General features: G+C 42.5%; 1 protein-coding gene across 1 annotated transcript in view; it reads right to left on the reverse strand.

Annotated features, from left to right (window-relative positions):
- Positions 1-20,625, reverse strand: part of fer1l4 (fer-1 like family member 4) — a 253,912-nt gene that overhangs the window by 150,378 nt on the left and 82,909 nt on the right. Inside the window, exons 18-23 of the mRNA XM_059652665.1 lie at positions 13,646-13,766; positions 11,702-11,802; positions 8,317-8,404; positions 7,310-7,426; positions 3,735-3,887; positions 316-496 (exon numbers count right to left, since the gene is read on the reverse strand). Coding sequence (XP_059508648.1) covers positions 316-496; positions 3,735-3,887; positions 7,310-7,426; positions 8,317-8,404; positions 11,702-11,802; positions 13,646-13,766 — 761 coding nt within the window. The remainder of the gene's footprint in view (positions 1-315; positions 497-3,734; positions 3,888-7,309; positions 7,427-8,316; positions 8,405-11,701; positions 11,803-13,645; positions 13,767-20,625) is intronic.

A 20,625-nucleotide genomic window follows, 5' to 3' on the forward strand; every position in this document is an offset into this window, starting at 1 on the left:
GTATATGGGTGAACGGTATTGGACAATATATAGATGAGGTTCAGGAAGGTGTACAAGTGTAGGCTATGGAAAGGTGTATGTGTGGGGTTTACAGAAGGGTGTATAAGTGGGAAATGTGGGATGGTATAGTGGTGAGGGTTTAGGAGGGTGTACAAGCGAATTATATGGGATGGTGTATGAGAGGGTACATGGGTGAGAGATACGGGACAGTGTATAGTTGGGAGATATGGGAGGGTGTAAGAGTTGGGGTACCGGACTTGGTAAAGGAGGTGTCATCACTTTGGATAGAATACAAGTCTGTGAGTAATCCCTTACAGTCACTGTTGAGCTTGATCGGTGGCAGCAGTGAAGTTTCTGTTCTCCTTGCACCCTCTTCATAAACTGGAACAAACTCCTGAGGCAGACTGCTCAAGTTGCTTTTGATGCATTTTGTAACACCCAGCCACATGTAAAGCTCCAGTTTCGCAAAAATATTCCCAAAGGGTGCACCTGGAGCCTGGTTAAAAACAATGGAACAATTTCTGGTCAGAATGGAATCAATAATAATTGATTAATATGTTTGAGGAAGTTGCCAAGTGAAAAAGCAGCAGAGATTGGAAAACTGCAAAAGTATAAACAGAAAATGCTGAAATGATCAGACAGAAATAGGATGAAGACCTTTGAATAGATATGAAGCACATTTGAAATGTAACAGGGCTTAAGCAAATGCAGAAGAAAGGAAAGGACGGTAGTGAAGCAAAGACACAAAAGATAAGTTCTGCACAACCCTACCCCTCCCCTCAATTCCCTTTGCTCCAAAGACATCATCACCTCTAAGATAATTTTCTAACTAAAGTCCTTCAACGTGAATCATTCTCTTAATTCTATTCTGCGCACTTTCAAGGGCCTCACATCACTTTCGAAGTGTGGAAAACAGAAATGGACACAATAATCTACTTATGGCCTAATCATTTTCTGTTTGGATTTTATTCACACAGCAAGATCAGTTCAGTTTCTAGTCACTGGCAACCCCCAGGATGCTGATTGTGGGGATTGAGTGATGAAAATGCCATTGAATGTCAAGATGCAAACATTAGATTTTCTCTTGATGGAACTGGTCATTGCTTGGCATTTATGTTAGTTGTCACTTGTCAGCCCAAGCCTGGATATTGTCCAGATCTTGCCGATTTCAACATGAGATAACAAGGTGTAGAGCTGGATGAACACAGCAGGCCAAGCAGCATCAGAGGAGCAGGAAGACTGACGGTTCTGAAGAAGGTTCTAGGCCTGAAATGTCAACCTTCATGCTCCTATGATGCTGCTTGGCCTGCTGTGTTCATCCAGCTCTACACCTTGTTATCTCAGATTCCACAGCATCTGCGGTTCCTGCAATCTGAGGATCCACAAATGGTGCTGAACATTGCACAGGCATCAGCGGACATCCCCACTTCTGACCTTATAATGGAGAGAAGGTCATTGAAGAAGCAGGTGAAGATGGTTGAGCCAAGGATGCTACTCTGAGGAATTCCAACAGAGATGTCCTAGAACCATGATAACTGACCTTCAACAACCACTTTCACCTTCCTATGTGCCAGGTATGACTCCAAGAAGTGGAGAATTCACGCCCACTGCCCGATTCCCATTGATTATAGTTTTGCTAGGTCTCCTTGATGGCACACTGTCAAATGCAGCCTTGATGTTAAGAGCAGTCACTCTCACTTTACCTCTGAAATTTAGCTCTTTTGCCCATATTTGAACAAAGGCTGTAATGATGTCAAGTGATAAGAAAAACAAAAGAACCGTGGACCATGGATACTGTAAATCAGGAACAAAAACAGAAGTTGCTGGAAAAGCTCAGCAGGTCTGGCAGCATCTGTGAAGAAAAAAAGTCACAGTTAATGTTTCGGGTCAAGTCGCCCTTCCTCAGACCTTCCAGTTCTAAGGAAGGATCACCAGGCCCAAAACATTAACTCTGATTTTTTTCTTCACTGATATTCCAGTCCTGTTGACTTTTTCCAGCAACTTCTGCCAGGTGTTAAGAAGCCTTGGTGGAACCTAAACTGAGTGTCACTGTGCACGAAACAAAAGCTGCACTGTTGATAATTAAAGTTTCCATCACTTTACTGATGATTTAGACTACAATGACGGGATGATAACTGATCAAGTTGTTTTGTCCTGCTTTTTGGATACAATTCATATTTGGGAATTGTTCAATATTGTTGGGTAGCTATCCTGGAAGAGTTTGGCTAGGGTTTGGCAAGTTCTGGAGCACAAGTCTTTAGCACCATTGCCAGATGTTATATGTTATGAGGGCCTCCACCATTGGTAGAATCCAATGCCTTCAACTGTTTCTTAATATCATGTGGAGTAAATCAGTTTGGTTAAAGACTGGTATCTGTGATGCTAGGACCTTTGGAGGAGGCTGAGAGGGATCACTCACTTAGCACTTCTGGCTGAAGACTGCTGCGAATGCTTCAGCCTTATTTTTTGCACTAATATGCTGGGTTCTTCCATCATTGTGGATGGGGATATTTGTAGAGCCTCTTCTTCAAGTGAGCAGGTTTATTTTAATAAACATATTGATTGAATGAATCAGATTGGCAAAGTAGCCTTTAAAATTAGTTCATGAAGTATTTAGACAACTAGGACTTGAGCTGTGTGTCCCAGTCACCTAAAGGGTTGTGTCTCCTAATAGATGAATCACAAAATTAGTACACAGGTACAGCAAGTAATAGCAATGCAAATGAGGTGATTTTTTTTATTGTGAGAGAAACAAATATAAAAGATTGAAATGTTTTGTTGCAGTTGTATACGGTATTACCGAGACCACATCCAGAATACTGTGCACAGCTTTAGTCTCTTTGTTTAAGAAGGGGTTTAAATGCTTTTGAAACAGTTCACTTCTGGTGACTGATGTGTGAGATAGGAGGGTTAACAAATGAAGAATGATTGGGCCTGCACGAGCTTATTGACATCTATAACATTCTGAGAATACTTAACAGTTTGGATGCTGAAAGGATGTTTCCCCTTGCAGGGCAGGCAAGAACAAAGGATACCGCTGAAAAATAAATTGTTTTCAATTTAAGACGGAGATAAAGAGAAAATATTTCTCTCTAAGGATCATTGAATGTTGGCACAGGCTTAGGTTTCTCACATTTTCTGCATATCCCTTAGAAAGTTTTATTAGCAAAAAAGACTGTAAATTTACTTTTTAAATTTAATTCTGCCTTATTGTCAAGTTATTCTCACTTCACCTCTTGAGATCAAAGTTTTGTCCATGTTTGGATCAAAGCTGTATAAGGTGACGAGCTGAGTGGTCCTCGAGGAACCCAACTCAGCATCAAGTTAAGTGAGCAGGTGATTGCTAAGCAAGAGCTGCTTCATAGCCCAAGAGGTAGGCATAGCCCTTTGACAGTCAATGCCTGAGTCACTTTGTCTCTAATCTCCATCTGTTCACAATCAAACTGTTCCGACCCACTGGGTGTGAGGTCTTATTCCGTGACTGATGTCTTTTCATAAATATTTATTACTTACAATCCATGGGAAAATGGTACCAAAGTTCAAAAATTAGTCACTCTGTGGGACACGGTTGTAGAGAGACATCCCTTTTCTGTACTTGAATCCTCTCGCAATGAAATCCAACACACTATTCAACTTCTTTAGTGCCTGCTACACCTGCACACCGAACTCCAGCAACTGGTTTATGAGGACACCCAGGTCTCATTGCATCGCTCCCTTCCCCCATCATTGCTTACCTTCATGATGATGGTCTGAATTTTCCCACAGTCTTTTCCCTTCTCTTCCTCTGCCACTGAGTACAGAATCTGTCGGGCAGGAATACGTGCATACGCTAAACGCTTGCCATTGCTCAGCATCCAGATGAAGACATCTGGGATTGGTGTTTGTGGCTGAGGAAAAATCATAGAAATTATTTCAGAATACTCCAAAGGGATTATAGCCAATGAGGAATCAAATCTGCGATTGGTAATGTAAGAAACATAGTCTCCCTGAGCTGGAATCTGAAACAAATTCCCAAACATCAGGAATGTTTTTGAATATACACCAACAGGGAGGTTTCAGACTAGGCACTACCAGGATTTTTCTAGACCAGAAATATTCTAGACCTCATATTGTTAGGAATTTATAAATTCATAGAATGTGGGTGTCGCTGACTGGGCCCAGCATTTCTTGCCCATCCCTACAGGACCTCGACAAGGTGGTGGTGAGCTGCCTTCTTGAACCACTGCAGTCCACTGCTGCAGACACTTTTCAAAATGCCCTTAAGGAGGGAATTCCAGGATATTGACCCAGTGACATTGATGGAATGGCAATATATTTCCAAGTCAGTACGGTGAGATCTTAGAGAAGAACTTGTAGACAGACAGAGAACCAGCTTTGGGAAGTCAGAAGGTAAGTTCATCAGTGCAGGAGTCCTACACTCTGACCTACCCCTGCAGCTGTTGTACTCATATGGTTAGTTCAGTTCAGCTCCCTGTCAATGGTACAACCCAGGATGTTGACAGTGGACAATTTAGTGAATGTAAGACCATTGAATGTCAAGGAATGATGGTTTGTTTCTTTCTTATTTAGCCCTAGGGAACTAAATGCATCACCACACGAAGTTTAGTGACTTCCCAAGAATGGTCAGAGTCATCTTCACTGTCATATTCCATAAACTGCATCTGTAACCTCAGATACTACTCAACATCACACCCCCAGCTCTCATCTACCCAGAATCTTTATCAATCAGGATTTAAATCCCTACTTTCATACCTTCACCTTGCATTCACCTATGTAGCAATGCTGCAAACCTGATCACTATATTGTGCTCATTGTCAACAATACAAACCCAAACACAGTGTATCACACTTTCCTCTTCCTTTGATCATACAGAAAAAAAAGCATCATTTAATCAAAGGCGGTCAGAAACTAATCAGTAAGGCCATCCACACACTTCTTTTTATATATCCAGAAGGTAAGAGTGGGCATTGGACTATTGGAAATTGAGACTGCAGGAGTAGGAATAGGGAACAAAGCAATGTTGGAGGAAATGAACAGATAATTTGCATCAGTTTTCACAATGGAAGACACCAACAGCATACCAGAACTTCAGCGAGCCGGGGCATCACTGCGGAGAAGGTGCCAGGAAAGCTAAAAGATCGAGGATGCATTAATCATCTGGACCAGATGGACTGTTTCCCAAATGTTTGAAGGAGATGGACAAAGAGACTGTGCAAGCATTGGTGGTGACTTTTCAGGAATCACCCTGGAGTCGGTGGGGGGGTGCGAGGGGGGGTGGGGGGAGGTGTCAGAGGACTGGAAATTGACAAATGTAATACTCCTGGTTAAGGGACGGAGACAGAAGAGAGAAAATCTTTGGCTGGTTAACCTAACCTCGATCATTGATAAGATTTTAGAGTCCGCTATTAAGAATGAGATTGCAGAGTACTTGGAAGTGCATGGTAAAAGAGTCAGCACAGCTTCATCAAGGGGAGGTCACGTCTGACTAATCTATCAAAATTCTTTGAGTTGGTAATGAGCAGGTTAAACTAAGGAGAGTCAGTGGACATGATCTATTTGCATTTCCACAAGGTCTTTAACAAGGTGCTATACAGGAGGCTGCTAAGTAAGCTAAAAGTAATGGTGTCTGCGGCAAGGTACTGGCATGGATAGGGGATTGGCAGACTGGCAGAAGGCAGACAGTGGGGATAAAGGAGTCTTTTTCAAGATGGCAACTGGTGAATAGGGGAGTTCCAGAGGGGTCAGTGTTGGGACCACAGCTATTCATGTCATACATTAACAATGTGGACAAAGGAACTGAGGGCATTGTTGCTAAGTTTGCAGATGTCATAAAAATAGGTGGAGGTACAGGTGGTATTGAGAAAGTGAGGAGACTGCAGCAGGATAATAAAATGTGAGGCTGGATGAACACAGCAGGCCAAGCAGCATCCCAGGAGCACAAAAGCTGACGTTTAGGGCCTAGAGGTGATGAAGGGTCTAGGCCCGAAACGTCAGCTTTTGTGCTCCTGAGATGCTGCTTGGCCTGCTGTGTTCATCCAGCCTCACATTTTATTATCTTGGAATTCTCCAGCATCTGCAGTTCCCATTATCTCTGAGACTGCAGCAGGACTTGGATAGGCTAGGGGGGCAGGCAAAGAAGTGACAGATGGAATACAATGTGGGGAAATGTGAGGTTATGGACATTAGTAGGAAGAATAGAGGTGTAGATTATTTTATAAATGGGGAAAGATTTTGGAAATCTGAAGCACAAAGGGGCTTGGGAATCCTACTTCTTGAGGCTAACAATGCAATGTTAGCATTCTTGAGGTTGGCTGGCTCACCGAGCTGGTTTGTTGTTCCACAGACATTTCGCTACCATGCTTGGTAACATCCTCAGTGCAGCCTCTCATGAAGCATTGGTGTGTTTTCCTGCCTGGTTTTTAAACTCTGGGGTCGGTTGCATAGTTCCATGTTGCTGCAGAAAATGTTTAGAGGGATATGGGCCAAATGTAGGCCAATGGGACTAGTTCAGTTCAGGAAACCTAGTTGGCATCGATGATGTGGTCGAAGGGCCTGGTTCTGCCCTGTATGACCCTATGATTCTACAGCAACCTAATTCTGCTCCTATGTTTTATAGTCTGAGGGTCTCTTCTCCCTGGTTGAGGAGACAGTGTAAGCCATTGCTGAGGTTGTGGTCAGTGATGAAGCTGAATCCGTTGAAAAGGACAGAATCCGCATCCATAACTTTCCAGCTGATATCCGATAATTTTTTTCAGGTTTACAAACTGCAGATGAGATAAGCATGTGCCACTCACTTTCCCCTCTCCTCTCACCACAATTCTACTCCTGTGTCTTTCAGGTGCCCAGGTATAGCAACATGTTCAGGTAATGGATGATGAACAAGCAGACTGTTACAGTAAAACTCACTTTGAAGTTTCACTTTCGCGGTCACCAGCTCACATACTGACACTGCATACCTTATAGGGCAGATTAGAAATGGGATATGCACATAGTGAATGAGGAATGAGCATCTGCAGCCAGATGAACAAGAGTAGCATGTACATTAGTCCCACAGAGACAGAGGTCAGCCAACTGCTGCTCAAAATAGATGAGTATTTCCATGAAGAAAACTACTGGACGATGCTGTAGGCTTGCGAATGAAGTTCCTCACTCACCAGGAAGCCTACATAATATTCAACTACAAGTCAACAGCCCATTGAACTACTGGAGAGAAATGAAATAGTCGTACATTAATTCCCAGTGTACAAATTTCAGGACAACCTACTGAAATACTCAGGCAGTTCGTAATTGACCCTGATAGTGATCTCACCTCCTCCACTCGCTTTTTGATTTTCTCCAGTAGTTTATGTGTTTCACTCAGTTGGTCCTTTATATTTTTCTTGTTCAATCTCTTTATAATTCTAAGTGCCTGTTTTGCATATATAATCTGGAAAATATAAAATACAAAATATTCAAAATGAGAATATCTTCAGGATAATTAAAATACAGAGAACTGGGCCTGGGTATGTAAATGGATTCAATTAACCATGAAATTGTCATGTCACATAAATCACATATCCCCTGTTGCAATGTCTTTGTAGACATACACTGGTACAGTGGGAATCCCAGGAAATCCCAGAATTGACACTGGTTCAGTGGGGAAAGCTGGTACTAACACTGGCCCAGTATGAATTCCCAGCACTGACACTGATCCAGTGGGGAATGCCGATACTGATAACAGTCGAGCAGGTATTCCCAGCACTGTCAGTGTGGATTCCCTTACACTATCACTGGCACAATTGCAAATCCCTGCCATTAATAAATACGAACAAAAACAAAGTTACTAGGAAAGCTCAGGAGGCCTGGCAGCATCTGTGAAGGAGAAAGCAGAGTTAATGTTTCAGGTCTGGTGACCCTTCCTCAGAACTAGCCACAGGACCTGAAACGTTAACTCTGTTTTCTCCTTCACAGATGATGCCAGATCGCCTGAGCTTTTCCTGATTCTTGTTCCTGACTTACATCATCCACAGTTCTTTCAGTTTTTATTAATAAATATGGATCCTCTGTACTGACATGGGTTAAGTATGGAGTCACTTATTACTGTCACTGGCCCAATGCAGAACTGCAGTTCCAACTCTGGCTAAATACTGACCGAATATTGCCTCCACCAACACTGATCCGATCACGTGTCCCCAGCACCAACATTTCCCCTTGTGGTGATACATTAATGACTGAAAGCAAAAGGCAGAACAAACTCCTCCCAACTGAGCAAATTCATTCAAGAGTTAATAAGTAGGTTCAAGACATTTTAGAAATACCGAGTCTCCATTCACTCACAATACTATGCTTTAAGGACTTAATTCGACATCTATCCAAATAGTTGGGCCTGCTTGTAGTTTTCTTTTCAGCGTAGATGTGGTATTGCCTAGCACAAGAAAACAAATAGTCAACCTTTATTTTATGAGTAATATAGCATCTCCCAATTGAGAATTAGAAAATGCTGATGAACGTACTTTTAAACAGTTCTAGTGGCTTTCGTACAATGCAGCTTGGTAAATATTTACTGATTTGCTTAAGGAATCAGCATCTATTACCTAGCAACTGGTTTCAGCCATTTCCTCCATTTTATACACGAAAATAGCAATTGAACATTAGTTGTGACAGATGTAACAATTTCAGAATCATTTAAAAACATTCCCAACATACAGCTGTTACATGGCCCTCCTATCATCCTTACATGATTTTTCTATCACAAAATGTTGGTTTACATAGAACATAGAACAATACAGCGCAGAACAGGCCCCTTGGCCCTCGATGTTGTGTCGACCTGTGAACTAATCTAAACACGTCCCCCGACACTATCCCATCATCATCCATCTGCTTATCCAAGGACTGTTTAAATGCCTCTAATGTGGCTGAGTTAACTACATTGGCAGGCAGGGCGTTCCACACCCTTAACACTCTCTGAGTAAAGAACCTGCCTCTGACATCTGTCTTAAATCTATCACCCCTCACTTTGTAGCTATGCCCTCTTGTACAAGCTGAAGTCATCATCCTTGTAAAACGACTCTCACTGTCCACTCTATCTAATCCTCTGATCATCTTGTATGTCTCTATTAAATACCCTCTTGGCCTTCTTCTCTCCAATGAGAACAGACCCAAGTCCCTCAGTCTTTCTTCATAGGGCCTGCGCTCCAGACCAGGCAACATCCTGGTAAATCTCCTCTGCACCTTTTCCAATGCCTCCACATCCTTCCTGTAATGGGGCGACCAGAACTGTACACAATATTCCAAGTGAGGCCGCACTAGCGTTTTGTACAGTGGTTAGCAGGTACTGCATGTAGAGAAATGGAGTTTAAGAGTACGGAGGTAATGCTGGAGCTGTATAGATGACAGGTGAGGCCACATCTGGGATACAGCGTATAGTTTTTGTCTGCTTACTTGAGCAAGGATGTACAGGCACTGGAGGGAGTGAAGAACTTGAGCAAGGATGTACAGGCACTGGAGGGAGTGAAGAGAGGGTTAACTAGGTTAACTCCAGAACTGTGAGGGTTTGCTTATGAGGAGAGATTGAGTAGACTAGACTGTACTCATTGAATTTATAAGAATGAAGGGGATCTTACAGAAACATATATAATTATGAAGGCAATAGATAAGATAGAAGCAGGGAGGTTGTTTCCATTAGCGAGTAAATCTAGAACTGGGGGCACAGCCTCAAAATACGGGGGAGCAGGACTGAGTTGAGGAGGAACTTCTTCACCCAAAGGGTTGTGATTTTGTGGAATTCCCTGCCACTGAAGCAGTTGAGGCTACCTTGTTGAATGTTTTTAAGGCAACAATAGATAGATTTTTGAACAGTTAGGGCATTAAGTGCTATGCTTTAAGCGAGCGGGTAAGTGGAGCTGAGTCCATGAAAAGATCAGCCATGAGCTTATTGAATGGTGACGCAGATTCCAGGGCCAGATGGCCCACATCTGCTTCTACTTCTTATATTCTTATATATTCTGTAGTTTTTCCACAATAATTTGTTTTACCCTTTTGTATAATCTCTTTTCTATTGTGAAATTATACAATAAAATGATCAGAAATTCTGAAAATCTGCAGATGAGGGACCTGACTTTAAAGTTGAGATGAGGATGGATGAGAGATCGGGCTTGACTTTAAACATCTCACTGACCAGTCTTCTCAGAATGCTGGTAATGACACTGCTCTGTTGTAAAACAATATTTCTTCAAGCTTTATACTCCAAAAACATGGAGTGGAAGAGGATTTGGCACAGCTTAGGGGCTAAAAGCAGAGCTTGAGACATGGGTTTTGGGTTTTTGAAAGAAAGGAGAAAATCAGAAAGGTAGAGGGATTTTCTAAGAGACTTTCAAAGACCACTGATGTGGTATCAAATGAGTCATCTTTTAATCACAAGGACAGGCTGCTCAGCAGAATTGAAGGGTTGAAGATGAGCTGGGATATACCTATGAGATTATCACTCGTTGTCAAGTAGTAAGAATCCAGAGAGAATTGAGGTAAATACACTTCAAAACAAGGAACCTGTCAAGTTTAGGAGGGATGTGAATGATGTGTGTTACATGTGAACACTTCACAGATTCCAACACATGCTTTGCTCCGTCTTTGTTGAATGTCACATCATTGCTCTTTGTATGCACAAGCTTGATGGTAGAGGGGCCAACATGCAGGACATTCTGAAAAGCAGCTTTAGGGTGAAAATCATACGGACCTTTTAAAAATGATTGAGGTAGGAACAATGGTGGGTAATGTTCATAAAGAATTTGGATTGCAATCTGTTCATTAAATGATCACTACCTGGTCACTTGAGAGGGGAAAAAAGAGAATACAAAGATTTTTCTGCAATATCTCGATAGCTGACCAGAATGGGAGTTGGATGAAGGAGACTATGGAAACTGAACAAATGGTTTCAATTTTAGATTGAAAGAAATCATGGTGTAATAAGCAGAAGGAGCAGATTAAATGTGGAGATAACAAGGTGTGGAGCTGGATGAACACAGCAGGCCAAGCAGCATCAGGGGAGCAGGAAAGCTGACATTTCAGGTCTGGATCCTTCTTCAGAAATGGGGGAGGGGAAGGAGATTCTGAAATAAATAGAGAAAGAGGGGGAGGTGGATGCAAGATGGATAAAGAAGCGGGTAGGTGGAGAGGAGACAGACAGGTCACAGTGGCGGGGATGGAGCCAGTAAAGGTGAGTGTAGGTGGGGAGTTAGGGTAGTACCCACACTCACCTTTACTGGCTCCATTCCACCTATCTTCTCCTCCATCCATCTTCTATCCGCCTCCCCCCATCTCTATTTATTTCAGAATCCCCTTCCCCTCCCCCATTTCTGAAGAAGGGTCCAGATCCGAAATGTCAGCTTTCCTGCTCCTCTGATACTGCTTGGCCTGCTGTGTTCATCCAGCTCTGCACCTTGTCATCCTGGATTCTCCAGCCTCTGCAGTTCCCCCACTATCCCAGATTAAATGTGGAGGCAGATCTCCTGAGTTTTACATGATTCTCCTGAAATTAGGGGTTAGAAGAAATCTTTTCCAGGAGAGACTGCATTCTGTATCCTCAGAAATTCTAGTCAGGGAACTGATGGCAGGAAAAGGAGGTTCTGGGTTCTTGTTAAAAATAAAGTCAACTAAAAACGCAAGGAAAAAGATTCTGATATAGTTTCTATGTTTGATATATAAAGATGATAAAATAAAACAAGACCTGCATCCAGCAACAAACTCATTCAAGACTTGTTGAAGTTGAGTGTGTGATTCTGCCTTTGGTCTCTTTACCATGTGAACCACGTCATCAAGGCCATCCTCCTGAAAACATAGAACATAGAACATTACAGCACAGTACAGGCCCTTCGGCCCTCGATTTGTGCCGACCTGTCATACCGGCCTCAAGCCCATCTAAGCTACACTATTCCATGTACGTCCAAAAAGGTTGAAGAAATCAGACGATTAATCATTACTGTCCTTTCATGATACTGAATTTGAAACATTAAACCGTGTCTAACATTTTCTTTCTTCAAAAGCAGCCAATTTTTTCAATTCCATGATTTTTTAAAATCACTCTCCTGCTGAGATCTATTCACACTGAGCAAACAGTAACTCACTGACTAATCACCTCTTGGGTTGACTCCATACTGTATAAGCTAAACATGTTCCTGTACATTTGAAAGAGACAGGGGTTAGGGGCTGGAATTGTATAGGGGGTACTCACAAAAGTCACAAGCAAGATGACTGACTGCCCCACTGTACCATCCCACTGTGATAGCATTCTGCGTATAGCCTGAACAAGCAGAGAATGGGGATTTTGCCCCTCAGAGAGACATTGACCGGCAAATCTAACAGTCCCATCAGGCCCATCACTCCACAGTGGGCAAGCACACAATGAGAAGAGCAATGAATCCCAGACCCAGGTTCATGGGTCTAGGCCCGAAACGCCAGCTTTTGTGCTCCCAAGGTGCTGCTTGGCCTGCTGTGTTCATCCAGCTCCACACTTTGTTATCTTGGATTCTCCAGCATCTGCAGTTCCCATCATCTCTCTCACATCAGGAACTGATTGGGCACCTTTAGGAGGAGAAGAGGGCATTCTGAAGGCCAAGTGAGAAGGCACAAAGTTGGCGGGGGAGGGGGATGGTGACATCTTGGGGTGGGAGACCCCTTGGTATATTCAGGACATTCCTCCAAAAGAATGACTCAGGTCCCCAGTTCCCACTTCTGCACCAAAGGTGGTGAAAAAGTGAACATGCCACTGTCACCTTCCCGTCTCAGCCAATCATATTATGGCAATGTAACTGCATTGTTAACCAGTTGAAGTCCCCTGTAATGATTTTCTTTTTTCAAAATGGTGGGGGTGGCTTCCAATTTTGGAGCCCCCTACCTACCTTATTATGGATCCAAATTTCACCAAAAGTCTTTGAAAGATAAGTGAGAGATGAGGAAAATTGGTTTGGTCTTGAATTCCTCCAATTTTGAGCTGCGTTAACATCAGGAGTCGAATGTGCTTTTTCTCAGTTGGAACAGACCAGCCTATGTCGTCAGTATCCCCAGTTGCTGGCGAATCTGGGAAATCCCTGCACAAACGTTAGAGACCCTCCCCTAACTGTTTATTGGTGTCACAGGTCCTGTGACTTGTGTTTCAATTCTCCTCCCCAACTTGTTATCATTGCTTTGTTTAGGTTAGATTTTTTGTTTATTCATTCATGGGATGCGAATGTCACTGGCTAGTCCAGCATTTATTGCCCATCTCTAATTTGCCCATAAGACAGTGGTAAGAGTTCATCACACGACTGTTAGTTTGGAGTCACATGTTGAACAGACCAGCTAAGGATTTCTTTCCCAAAGGCTTTCACAAAAATTGACAAAGGTTACATGATTATCATCAATCTACCGTGGTGGAATTTAAACCTATGCACCCAGAAGGTTAGCCTGGGGTTCGGATTACCAAACCATTGACATTACCATGAATGTCACCTCCTGCCCATATCCAACCACAAACACCAAATTAAATTTATGAATACGTCCAGAGTTTCCCAAATCACACTGATTTGCCAGTTCAGTGAATAACAGATGTTAATTTTCATTAAGAATCCATCCTTTTTCGCAACATGATCTCACACCAAGTCAAATAAATGTGCAGTCTTAGTAGTGCACCTACCAGCCTTTCTGCTATCTTTGCAAGGAGATTGGAATTATACAAGCGCCAGGAATAGTCTTCCCAAGAACTCCACACATACACACATGGTTTCTCATACAGATACGGAATACAACAATATGACCTGAAACACAGCAAACACAAGAAAAGACGTATGTGGATAAGAAAAATTGACCCATGTGTTAGCTTAAGGAAAGCAATGATCTTCACCCCTACTGCTATCATGAGACATCTGGTCTGCAATAACTATAATCACTATCATCAACAAAAACTAACATTGGAAAATATCTGCAGGTACTTATTACCAATTGAACTTTGACATTCAGTCAGAAACAAAGATCTCAAGACTGATGAGCAAAACCTTGGACAGAAGATAACTTTTTATCTTCCCAAATTGGTTACAATACAAGAGGCTAACTGGTTCATTTTTTTACTGGGGTCTCAAAAAAATGGCTCACCTAGTGCCATTCCCTCACCTTCCCCCCATTCCTCTACATATTCTTTCATTCAGATACCAATCAAATTCCATTTTCAATGCCTCCATCTCACTCTCAGACAGTCCATTGCAGAAAAAAAATGCTGGAAATTATATCTGGGGAGATAGAGCAAACTCTGATAAAGAGTTATCTAGGCTTGAAACATTGGCTTGCTCCCTCTCCAGGGATGCTGCCTGACCTGCTATGATTTTCAGCTTTTGTTGTTTTCAGTACAGATTCCAGCATCTGCAGTAATTTGCTCCTAATAGGACATTCCAGATCCTAACACTCCAACAGACCACAAGGCGTAAGAGCAGAAGTAGGTCATTCAGCCATCAAGTCTGTTCCATCATACAATAAGATCATGGCTGACCTGATAATCTTCAACTCCAACTCACTGCCTTATTCCCATAATCCTTGATTCCCTTACTGTTTTAAAATCGGTCTCTGCATCAAGTCCCCTAAGAATCCTGTATGTTTCAGTAAGGTCACATCTCATTCTTCTCAATTCCAATGAATTGGAATTCCATAGGCCCAATCTAGAGTCTCATAAGCATACAACATGGAAACAAACCCGTTAGTGCAACTTGTCCATGCTGACCAGACAACCTAATCTGATCTAGTCCCTATTGCCAGCGTTTGGTCCATATCCCCTAAATCCTTCCAATTTATTCTCCACATATGACAGTCCCACTATACCTAATATCAATCTAATTAACATTCCCTGGGCTGCCTCCAATGTACATATTTCTTTCCTTATCTTGACTGCTTACAATATTCCAGCTGTCGTCTAACTATTGCCTTGTATGGTTTTAGCAATACTCAATGACTTTTCTATTCCATTCCCTTTGAAATAAAGGCCACCATTCTAATTGCCTTCCTTTTTACTACTGAATTTGGATGCTCAGTTTTTGGGATTTATACGCAACAGTATCCAAATCTCACCATGTTGAGCTTTCTGATCATAATAGATAATATTCAGCTCTTCTATTCTTCCTGCCAAAGTATAAAACCTCACAGTTTCACACATTAAGAGATAACACAGTGTGGAGCTGGAAGAACACACAGGCCAGGTAGCATCCGAGGGGCAGGAAGGCTGACGTTTCGGGTCAGGAGCCTTCTTCAGAAATGGGGAAAGGGAAGGGAGCTGGGAAGTAAATAGAGAGAGGGGGTGGCGGTGGGGAAGGTAGATGGGAATGGTGATAGGTAAGTGCAGGCAGGCTGTTGTGGGGATTGGTCAGTGGGATGGGAGGGGCAGATAGGTGGGAGAGTAGATGGACGGGTTGTGTCAGGTCAAGGAGGCGGGATGAAAGGGAGGATTGGTCATAGGATAAGAGTGGGGAGTAGGGAGATTTTGAAACTGATGAAGTCCACATTTGGGCCATTGGACTGTACGTTTCCAAGGTGGAATATGAGGTGCTGCTCCTCCAGTTTCCGGGTGGCATCATTGTGACACTGGAGGGGGCCCAGGATGGACATGTCATCCAGGGAATGGGAGGGGGAGTTGAAATGTTTCGTGGCATGGAAGGTATTGTTGTTGGTTGCAAACACAGGAGGTCACATTGGGAGCAGCGGATACAGTAGACCACATTGATGGATGTGCAGGTGTAGCACTTCCTGGGGTTGCAGGGAAAGGTGTCGGGGGTGGTGGGGTTAGTGGGGAGCGTAGAGCGGATGAGGGAGTTGAGGACATAGCGGCCCTATGAAAGGCAGATTGGGGTGGGGACAGAAATATATCCTTGGTTGTGGAGTCGGGTTATAGGTGGCTTAAGTGGTGGAGAATGATGCATTGGATACGGGGGTTGATGGGGTGTAACGTGAGGACGGGGGGATTCTGTCTTTGTTTTTGTTGTGGGGAAGGGATGTGAGGATAGAGGTGTGGGAAATGCAAGAAATGTGGTTGAGGGCATTTTTGATCACTGAAGGGGGCATGTTGTCATCCTTGAAATAGGAAGACATCTGGGGATAAGCAGGAATGGAACGCCGCATCCTGGGGGCAGACGTGGCAGAGGCAGAGGAATTGGGAGTAGGGGATTGCATTCTTGGAGCAAAGTGGCTCAGAGAAGGTGTGGTCTAGGTAGCTGTGGGAGTCAGTGGGCTTGAAATAGATGTCAGTTTCGAGGTGGTTACCAGAGATCGAGATGGAGAGATCCAGAAAAGAGAGGGAGGTATCGGAGATGGTCCAAGTGAATTTGAGGTTGCGGTGAAAGGAGTTAGTAAAGTTGATGAACAGTTCAGGCTCCTTGTGGGAGCACACAGCAGCACCGATGCTGTTATCGATGTAGCTGAGGAAGAGCTGAGGTTTAGGGCCAGTGTAGCTGAGGAAGAGGGACTATTCCACATATCCTTTGAAGAGGCAGGCATAGCTTGGGCCTGTGTGGGTTCCCATGCCACCCGCTTAGTCTGTAGGACATTTATAATCCATCTGATAAGCTTTTGCCCACTCATTTAACTTGCTTATATCCCTCCTTGCGTTATCCACACCATTTGCCTTCCCATCTATTTTAGAATCCTGACAGTCTGGATAAGGCTCTTTGGCCCAGCATCTGTCATCTGCAAACTTGGCAACAGTACTTTCACTTCTCTCATCCAGTAATTAATATATTACAAATATTTGTGTCTTCTAGCACTGTGGCAACCCCTCTCCATGCTAACACACCATTTCAACACTGGGTCTTATTAAGCAGCATAACAAGCAGTGTGTCATCAAATGCTTTATCAAAATCCATATATACATCATCTTCTGATTCTCCTTTATCTATCTTACTTGTGGCTCACTGCATGAAAATATTATTCCCAAGTTGTCACTGCTTCTTTAGGCAATCACCTCAAATCTATGTTCTCTGGCGTTTGATTCTTCCACTAATGGAAACAGTTAAACAAAGGAAATTAGGTGGAAATTTGTAAGGAAGAAATTGTAGAGCCTGGGACCAAGCCAACTAAAGGCTTGACCATCAATGACGAAACAATTATTACAATTGGTTCTGCTATAACGTATGTACTGGCAATACAAATTGGCTGTAATGCGACTGACGAATAGGGGAACATTATTTCTAAAACACAATCTTGTATTGGCTATAGTATGATTCCATTGGTGCATGGAGGAGTATGTATCAACATCACATAATTGTTTCACAGGCTTTGTCCTGAGCATGTGCACTGTTAGGGCTGAAAGAGTCTACACACAGGCATCACATGATCATTTCACACTTTGTTGTGAAGTGCTTTCTGTGAGAGGTATAGTACTCCGATATTTTTGGGGTTTTTTTTTGCAAATTCTGCTGCATTATCCACAAAAATGTGAGGACAAAGTGACACGAATGTTAGCAAGAAGGCTTCTGGTGACAAAATTGCAGGTGGTGAACGTAAAAGAAAGGATACAACACTGGAAGAGAGGCTTGATGTTATAAAGTATTTTGAGTGTAATGAGAGAACATGTGAAGTAATTCACATAACAGGAATAAAGGACCTTATGGACTATCAGGGACAATGCACAAAAGATTAAAACAAGCTATACTGCTGAAACAAGTCTGAGTGCTAGCAAATCTGTGAGCTGAGGAAATGGAGCAGCTAAGTGTGTGGATAGAAAATCAAACTAAAAAGCAATCTGGGACTATCTTTCTCACCATTAAAGAGAAAGCTTTATCAGTTTATGAAGATCTAACAAAAAGAGCTGAACACCTTGCAGATGTGCCTGCATTTAGTGCTGGCAGTGGCTGGTTTTAAGAACGTTACGATTTTCATAAGTTACAGTTATGTGACAAAACTGCCAGCGCAGATAATGAGCATGCATTTCTCCCAAAGTAAAAAAAAATTAATTAATGGAAAAGGCTACAGCTGAAATCAAATTTTCAATTTGAATTAGAAAGATTTATACTGGATGCGAATGTTATTAAGAACCTACATATTTATGCAGAAGCACATGCTCCAGGCTTTAAGGTGGCAAAGGATTGTATGACTGTGCTGCTGGGAGCCAATGCTCGTGGCGGCTTAAAGCTCAAGCCTGTGTTGGTGTACCATTCAGCCAACTCCTGAGCCTTGAAAGGTTACTTTAAATCTACTCTCGGCATCTACTTTAAGTCAAGCAAAAGAAGTTAGATGAGAGAACAATTTTTTATGATCCTTTTCATGATTTTTTGTAAGATGTTTTCACAAAGTATAGCAGGAAAAAAGGTTTGGATTTCAAGGTTCTCCTTATCCTGGACAAAGCACCAAGCCATCCTCCCACCATTGGTGAGCTTTCTGAAAACATCAAAGTGCTGTTTCTACCCCCAAACACAACTCTCTCCTTCAACCCAGAGACCAGGCTGTAATAGCAGCTTTTAAAGCTTATTATTTAACGCATATATTTAAAAAGCTGATTGCAGCCACTGAGAGGCTTAGGGACAGTGTTCTTCAATCTTGGGAGAGCTTAAACATCAAGAATGCAGTTGACATTATTGTGGAGGACTGGGGTAATGTCGGTAAGGACTGCTTGCATGCAGTTTGGAGGAAGCTTCTCCCAGGCTTTATTCAAGATTTTAAAGGCTTTGATCAGGCAGAGGAGCTCCCAAGAATCAAAGGTCATTGCGTTGATCTTGCAAAGCAAGTTGGATTTGAAGAAGGGGAGAGTGAGCATATTGAAGAACTGCTTGAGTCTCACTGTGAAGACCTCTCTACAGCTGATCTACAACAACTTGTTGCTGAGGGAGAAGTGGAAGGTAAAGATGAAGAAATAGTAGTTCAGGATGCAGCATCACAAGTCCTTTCCACTTCCTTTTGTCTTCTATCCTGAGGGAAATTGAGAAGAGTTGCAGCTCTTAGAGGACAACGAGCAGTTTGTGGAATAAGATCTTATTTGACACTCTATGAACAGCTTCTTCATGAATGAAGAAAAAGGGAAAAGCAGCAAAAACCAGATTTTTTTTAAGCCAATCCCCAAGAAACAGTCAGAAGATAATGAACCACAGCCATCCACTTCTGGATTAACCATTTTTTGCCCTAACCCGGCAACCACAACTGCACCTGAAGGTGGTGAAGATGATGACAATGACAACCATCAGCCCCTGCATTAACAACAGAGGAACCTCAAAACATCCTCCCCATCAAGTCATCTTAACATTTTTTAAGGTAAGGTGTTAAATGTACTTTTATTTCATTATTAGATATGAATTAAACACTCACTTCAAACTTTGCTATCCTGTGTTAGGCTTGAGCGATTTTTGAATGATTTCGAGTGATACTCTTTGGTGGTCCGCCCCAGCCCCGTTTTTCCCATAGACCCCATTGTTTCTATAGTGCGATTTTCTATAATATGACATTGCACAGGAATGTAATTATTGCATTATGGCAGAAGCGGCTGTACTGGGAAGGCACTAAAGCCTAGAATTAGAGGAATACACAGATATGTCCGAGCCTACGTGGCTGGAAGTGATTACATATGTAGAAAAGGATGAGATCATGGAGGAATTTGAAAATGCAGATGAAAATTTTTAAATTGAGTAATTGCTTAACCTGGAGCCAATATAAGCCAAGTGAGCATGGGATGAAAGGTGAACGCGACTAGTATAAGTAAGGACATGGAAAGCAGTGTTGGGATAACCTCAACCTTACAGAGTGTGCAATGTGACAGAGCAAGAGTGAGTTAGAACAGTCTGGAGATAACAAAGGAATGGATGAGTCTTTCAGCAGCAGATGAACTGAGGTATTTGCAGAGTTAGGAAATGTTACAGAGGTAGAAATAGATTACCTTAATGCTGATGGTGCAGTGATAAGAGTTTGCAAGCGATTCTGCTTCAGGCTGTTGCCAGGCAGAGAGATGAAGTTGTTGTTTGGGAACAGAGATTGTATTTGGTATTAAAGTTGTTGGCTTCATTTTCCTGACATTTAATTGGAGGAAATCTCTGCTAATCCCATACTGGATGTTGAACAAATAACTAACAATTTAGAGACAATGAAGGAGTTGCAAGAGGTGGTGGTGATGGAGAGCTGAGGGTATAGTGATGGTAATGAGGTCAGCCAAATAGACCTCATGAGGTAGTTGATTTGCTCACTGAGCTGGCTTGTTTTCATTCAGATGTGTCATCACCATGCTCAGTGACATCATCAGTGGAGCCTCCAATGAAGTGATGTTATTCTACTCCAGCTTGGAATTTATACTGTCCGGTCTGTCATGGAGAATACTGTCATTTCCAGTTTTGATCTGTATGAGTTTATATATGGGGGGGTCCAATTGTATGTGCTTGTTGATTGCATTTTGGGTTCAGAACCGGGCCTCTAGGAATTCCTGTGCGTGTCTATGTTTGGCTACTATGGTTACGTTGTCCCAGTTAAACTGATGGCCTTCATTATCCGTGTACACTGATATTAAGGAAAGATCATCGTTGTCATTTTGTTGCTAGCTGATGCCCATGTATACTGATGGCTAGTTTCCTTCCTGTCTGTCCGATGTAATGGTTATTGCAGTCGTTGCATGGTATTTTGTAAACCACGCTGATTCTGCATGTTGTGGGAATGGGGGTCTTTAAT

Source organism: Stegostoma tigrinum, chromosome 19 (genome assembly GCF_030684315.1).
Source record: "Stegostoma tigrinum isolate sSteTig4 chromosome 19, sSteTig4.hap1, whole genome shotgun sequence".
Classification (NCBI taxonomy): Eukaryota; Metazoa; Chordata; class Chondrichthyes; order Orectolobiformes; family Stegostomatidae; genus Stegostoma; species Stegostoma tigrinum.